General features: G+C 39.6%; 1 protein-coding gene across 1 annotated transcript; it reads right to left on the reverse strand.

Moving 5' to 3' along the window:
- Positions 1-541: 541 nt before the first annotated feature.
- Positions 542-2,862, reverse strand: LOC112800531 (probable indole-3-acetic acid-amido synthetase GH3.1). The gene is made up of 3 exons (XM_025842856.3): positions 2,385-2,862; positions 2,202-2,303; positions 542-2,065 (listed from the first exon to the last, which is right to left on the reverse strand). Exons 1-3 carry the CDS (start codon positions 2,726-2,728, stop codon positions 688-690), a joined length of 1,824 nt encoding a protein of 607 aa, XP_025698641.1. The 5' UTR covers positions 2,729-2,862; the 3' UTR covers positions 542-687.
- Between the last annotated feature and the right edge of the window lie 3,828 nt (positions 2,863-6,690).

Consider the following 6,690-nt stretch of genomic DNA (forward strand, 5'->3'; position numbering starts at 1 on the left):
GCTACCCACTAAGCCGTCCGCATCAGTCTGGTATAAAGTTCATGTGACATGCTTCCAAAAACGTAGGGCCTCCGATAATTTTATTAATTAAAAGTTCAAAATTATGGTTTCATTTCACACCTATTAGCTTATAAATTTCATACTATATAGTAATTTACTTTCCCGTGATTAGTAAACCTAGCACAGAAAGAATATATAGCACGTGCAAATAAGTACACGCACATAGAGCCTATAGTAAGAGATACCTTCAAAACTTTGATCCCATTGGAATTGAGTTTCATATCCCTTTCACATCCCATATACCAAACACGAAAATTTTCCATCAATTTGAGCTTTCGACGTGTCTTTTCAGAAACTTATAATTAAGATGTATTAAGAATTTAAGATCACATACATAATAAGTAAGCGTGGTTTCCATACTGAGGACAAACAAACATTTATATACGAACGAACAAAATAAAAAAAAAAAGAAATTTAAAGTTTAAAGCACATAGTTATGTTTTAACAGAGTTAAGCCACGACGGCCAAAAAAGAGAAAAGCTAAAAACAAGCACTTTTGAACATCACATCAAGAAGTTAATACACAGATACCTCCATGAGATAATAATAATAATAAATTAAAAAAAGAAAACATTTTTATTGAGATCTAGTTCTAGTGCATGACTACTGCATGGCGGGAAGCATCCTTCAACGACGACGTTCCGGTGTCCAGTGAGGTGCAGCTGGGCTGAAATGAACAGAGATCACCCTAGAGTCGAGCAGTTCCATTATTGGTGTGAAGCTTACGCACCTTGGAACCTTGTACTGATTAATGGACGCACCCCTGGAGATAGCATAGTCCATGAGCTCCTCAAATGTTCCATTCTTCACCACTCTTATTTCCAAAGGACCAATTGAGTTATCTGCAACTCTTCCCTGTCTATAAACCGAGTTTAAAGACTCCTCCATTGCCAAGCAGCACTGGTTTAGAACTTCATTAGTTGGAGGACGAGAAGCGTTCTTTATCATAAGCTCCCAGTAAATCACGTAATGCCCTGGGATCGATTTTGTGTCTGCATAACTCGTGTACTCAACCACCGTCGTGTTGAACTCCTTTAACAGCACAGATGCGTTCTCTATGCCTCTCTGAAGCTCCGATTCATCGGTTTTGTCAGAATCGATGCTCAAAAGAACGTTCTTTCTTCTTACAAAGCGGAATTCTGGCGCGGTGTTGTGGAACCTTGTGACTTGAAGAATGTCACCCACACGGTAACGGTTGAGGCCGCAGTAGGTTGTGATAACGAGCTCGTAGTACTTCCCGACTTCGACGTAGGCGAGGTCAACGAGCGGCGGCGGCGAGTCGCGGGAGAGAGTGAGAGGAGACGAGTCATCGTGTGGAATGAACTCGAAGTAACCCATGTTTGGCATAATGGTGTAAGAAACGTCAGAAGGATCCGAAATTGGCCTGAGATTAAGACCAAAGTAGCACTCGGAGGAACCGTACATGGTGCAAGCTTTAGGTAATCCACCACTGTAGTAGTCCAGCGTGGGAATGTATTGCGCCATGGCACCGGTGACGATCACGTCCAGGTACTTAGTATTTGGCCAGATTCTTGTGATTATCCGTTCCCAGTCCTCACTGGAGCACTCCATGTTTATGAATTCCGCAAGCTCCGGGTCGGGTTTGAGGAGTTTGGCCATGCATTCCCTTATGGAAGGGTCGGTGATTTTGGGGCTTAGGGTTCCGGTTGAGATGTCATGGCTCAACTGTTGCCAGTTAAGCTGGAGGAAGCGGATGGCCCTGAGAAGGCCGGAGGCGAAGACGGCGCCGACGCGGAGGACTTGGTGGCGCATGATGAGGCCGCATAGCATCTGTGTGTACATACTCTGGAACGAATCGGGGCAGAGGATCGCCTCATTCGGGCTAGTGTACAAGTTGTATGGGTCAAACGGACGGTTCTTGAAGTGGTCGCTTTTGTAGTAGCTTGTTAGCACCGGCCGCGCCACCAGCCCTCCGGGGGTCTTCGTTTCTGCCTTGACGAACAGGAAGTGAAGCGCTTTTCCTTTGTCCAAATCAGGAACGTACCTGTGTATGTGCAAAGCGTAAGAACCAAATTGATTAATTAATTAGGAGTTAGTACTGTAGCTGATACACGTTGGTTGCGTTGAGTTAATGCAAGCACTGTGAAAGAGAAAGAGAAGAGAGAGAGAAAGAAACGTACTGGTTCATGACTGGCATGAGAAGGCTGTACAGTAACTGACGTCGGTCTAACTCCTCATGAATGAACGGCATCAGTTTTCTTTCGCCAGCAGATGTGCCAGAACTGCAAGTTTTCATCATTACATATCATCATCATATATACGTATCTCGTGACTCGTAAATAGTTACTGTGATCAATGTGTACCTGGTGAGGAACTCAGAGATTGGGTAAGCGCAGAAGATTGTAGAGCGGTCACCATTTGCAATGCGCTGGATATCAGGCTGAAGATCCTCGTAAGTAACGACAGGAATTTTGGACTTGAAGCTCTTCCGGTCAGTGGCTCCGTTTAGGTCAAATCGCTTCAGATACTCTGTGTCGGCGTTCTGGCGCATAATCTCCTCCAAAACTCTCTCCTGGACCGAGTCGGTGTTTTTTGTGACCTCCTCGATGAACTGAAGAGCCTTTGCGCTCTTCTCATCACAAGCAGTTGCAGGAGCTAAAGGCTGTTCAATAGGAGAGGGTGACAACAACTCAGAACCACAAGCCATCACGAAGGGTTAATAGCAGAGAGAGAAGAGTCGTCAAGAATGGAATCAAGTTGATTATGGAAACGTTTATTATTGTTTTAGCGGTGTGGATGCAGAAAAAGGGATTGGAAGGGTGGAAAATGAGTGTGAGAGGAGAGAGGGGGGTTCTTGTTTTTATAGTGGGATTTGGAGGCGTAAGACTTGGCTTAGGGCAAGGCAGATCATGGGAAGCAACGTTGAGTAAAGAGGGGCCAAATAGCAATTTTGGAGGGAAGCGTAGGGAGTGTGAGACAAGAGATTAATTTATTTTGTTGGTGTAAACATGGCTGGGGAACATGTGGGCCCATGAACACGTAGGACTTGGGGCATTATGGCCGACATAGAGGGGCCAGTGGATCGCCACGTCATCAGGACCTTGTCGAAGACGATTACTCGTTCGTCATGGCCGAACCACGCGGCCATTTTCCTTGCAGAGGTTTGTTGGTCTCCGAAAGCGACCCGTGCCGGCTGTCCCTCTTGTAATATTGTAGCCCATTTCATTCAGCAAGAGACGGCCCAAGGCTTAACTTCACTACTCACATCTGAATTGTGATCAAATAATTCCTTATTGGTATGAGCTTAATTAATAATTATTACTATCTATTTTTCATTTAAGGATCTATCGTTGGCTAATGAGTTGCTGCATGTATAAAGTGGGGTTCAAACTCCTAATATTTACTTAAACGGATGAGTGAGCTGACCACTCGACCAATCCAAGTTGGTTTATTACTATCTACTTATTACAGAATAAAAACGTTTTACCATCGTGATCTAGTTTTTGTTTTGTTATTTCAGTCCAAACATTCCTAAGATGATTCCATTTTAACCTTATAAAAATCTTGTGTTTTGATATAACTTACATATATTTTATGAAAAAATTATAGGAAACAACATTTTTTTTACAGCATAAATAATAAGTAAAAAAAAAATAATTTTAAAATTTAAATTCTGATTAATTAAGTTTATTTATGTTTAATAGATTTGAAATGTAGTCCATCGTTCACAATCTCTATTATTTATCTAATAGAATTAATATTTTAAAAATATAAAAAATAATGATAATTATAAACAATGTGAATAATAAATTAAAAAAAAGTAAAATTAAAATTAAAACCCAGATCATTAATTAATTATTTAATTTTAGATTTTAAAATTTAAAAAATTAATATTAGCATTTAAACATATTCACATTACGTACGGTTATTCCTAATCTCACCAGAACCTTCAATATATGTCCAAAATTTGCTGTTATTGTCCTCCGGTCCTCACCTCGCACCGCTGCACCCCCACCAGCCGTGCAAACGCCGCCCAATCTCCCGCCGACACGGCCGATGCCTCACCTGTCGCCGCTGTCCCTCCGTAGCAAAGGCAGATCCCCCCGCGACTGGCTAACCTAGCTATGGGTTGCCCAGCCCATCAACATGATGGACCAACAAAGCTTCAACCATTTATTGTTATTAGAAAGGATAAGAGAGAGCAATAGAGAAAATGTTTGTGTCAATTCAAGTTATATCGAATGATACAATATAAAATGGTATTTGTAGTTGCTAAGAGAATCGTAATAATAAAGACGTAATATTCTATAATAAATATTCAGATATACTAAATAATTCTAATGAATGCTAATTGATCCTAATATATTTGACACCCCCCTCAGTTTGAAATTTATTTAAAACAACGAAATAAAAAAATGCATAAATTGATAGAACGGATGCAGACGGAACTGCCGGAAGGAAGCGCAGATGGAATTGCCGTTATCTGAAGGAAGTACAGACAGAACTGTTGCTGTCTGAAAGAAGCGCAGACGGAACTACCGTTGTCTGAAGGAAGCGCAGACGGAACTGCCACTGTTTGAAGGAAGCGCAGACGAAACGATCGTAGGAGAAAAGTGAAAACTATATGATTTCTCTATGAAATTAGGTAAGCAGCGGATGACAATGGTGTTTGATTCGTTAAACTCGAAATGACACAAGATGAAGATGATAGACTAATCGGTAAGGTAAAAAAGTATTAAAGGAGGGACAAAAGACAAGAAAAAATGGCATAGAGGAAAAGTGTAAAAAAATACGGTGATTTCATCAGAGAAAATACAACCGAAGATACCATGTTAGAAAGGATAAGAGAGAGCAATAGAAAAAATGTTTGTGTCTATTCAAGTTATATCGAATGATATAATATAAAAGGATATTTATAGGTGTTAAGAGAATCGTAAAAATAAAAACGTAATATTTTATAATAAATAGTCAAATATACTAAATAATTATAATGAATGCTAATTAATTATAATATATTCTGACAATTATATCGAACCTCGAATCAAACTGCGGACGAAGCGGCCAACGTGTCCATGGGTGCAAAAAAATTTGCTACAAAAGAAGCTGCTATATCTATATTCCAAAATATTTATTGTCTTGTTTAGTGGACGCCGGATCTGTCGTCGGAAGATTGTAGAAGCTATTTGGATGGTTTGATCAACTCGAACCTTCCTCAGTGCTGTGCCGAAAAGCACGTGACCGTTAGAGTGCACCGATGTTTCACCACCATGGAAGAAAACCGCCTACCATCATCCTCATCGGTGGTTGCCGCCGGTAGTTGTCGAACCGTTGAAGGAGCAACAGCAGTGTTAGTCATTGCGTCGTTTTCAACACGGCCTTTTAGTGAAGCTAAATCAATGGTAAGTTTAGAATGATAATTTTAGTAGGTATGCGGATGGTTATTTTAATTTTTATGTGGATGATTATTTTGATTGGATTGGGTTTAGTTATATATAATTAAAATATGTTGGATGTTTAATTCATTAGATATGCGGATGATTATTTTTAACCTTAAGTGGATGGTTATTTTCACTAGGGGTGCGCGATGCTGGTAACGGTGTGTTGCAAGCCAAGCAGCGACGGAGAGGAGGAGCACGACGGTGCCGTTCGTTTTTGGTATGGAGAAGAGCGACACTGATGACGATGAGGGTACTTGTTGACGAATCAGCGCCTGTGAGGAGGTTCCCGACAGCGACGATAGGGGTTGGTTGACGACAAAGCGACGGCAGTGACGGACAACAGTAGAGAATTTGGGGAGAAGCTAGTGCTTTGGTAAATTAGGGTATACTGGATCGTAAAATTTTTTTAATTATTGAATGGAATTTTTTTGTTGGGTAATTTGGGTGGAGTATTTTTTTTAGTAAAGGATATTTCTGTCCTGACCTTTTTTTTTCGCGGACATTTTCATCTACTTTTAAGTCCCTGACGTCCTTAAAAGTTGGATGGATCAGTCCCTCCGTCCAAATACCTCCGTTAGATCCAACGGAAAAAGTTGACATGGCTCCCATAATGCTTGGCACGCGTACGCATCGTATGACAAATTTTCCACGCGTCGCCATGAATTCTCCACTTCCCCGTGAATTCTCTACTTTGCATACTTTTTTCCATTTCTTTCAAACCATTCTTGCCTTCAAAACTTTAAATCACTCAAACAAACATATCAAGATATCGAATGGAAGAAAAGTAAATTAAATTTAGCAATTTAGGGTGTATTTGGCTTAGCGTTTGAAGCATCAAACATATGTTTAGTTATTTTGAAAGTTTCACTTTTTAGTTTGGCTATTTTTTCTTCTTCTAAACGTAAACGTGATTCTGTTCTTCAACCCAAGTTTAGCCAAAACTAAAAATGATAGCTTTTGTATTTATATTTTCACGTTAGATTGAAATTTATTTTCTATCTCCTAATTTTGGCCTTCATTATTCATATGATTAATTTTATTGCTTTTTTTATAATATTTTTTCTCTCGTACTCTCTCGTGGATATTATTATCCTTTATGAAATTCTTATTTTTTTTGTTTATATACATTTTTTACCTATTATTTTTTTGTATAGAATAATAATAGTAAAATTATAGCGTACTAAAAAAGAGTACTAAGAATACTAAAAATATCTATATAAAAATATCATAA

The sequence above is a fragment of the Arachis hypogaea genome, chromosome 5, assembly GCF_003086295.3.
Source record: "Arachis hypogaea cultivar Tifrunner chromosome 5, arahy.Tifrunner.gnm2.J5K5, whole genome shotgun sequence".
Classification (NCBI taxonomy): domain Eukaryota; kingdom Viridiplantae; phylum Streptophyta; class Magnoliopsida; order Fabales; family Fabaceae; genus Arachis; species Arachis hypogaea.

Bases quoted from the DNA above. Each gene is read 5' to 3' on its own strand.
- LOC112800531 (XM_025842856.3), bottom strand. From the start codon at position 2,728: ATGGCTTGTGGTTCTGAGTTGTTGTCACCCTCTCCTATTGAACAGCCT. The intron at 2,304-2,384 runs GTACACATTGAT...GAAAACTTGCAG, and splicing joins ATCTCTGAGTTCCTCACCAG to TTCTGGCACATCTGCTGGCG. The intron at 2,066-2,201 runs GTACGTTTCTTT...GCACATACACAG, and splicing joins CTCATGCCAGTCATGAACCA to GTACGTTCCTGATTTGGACA.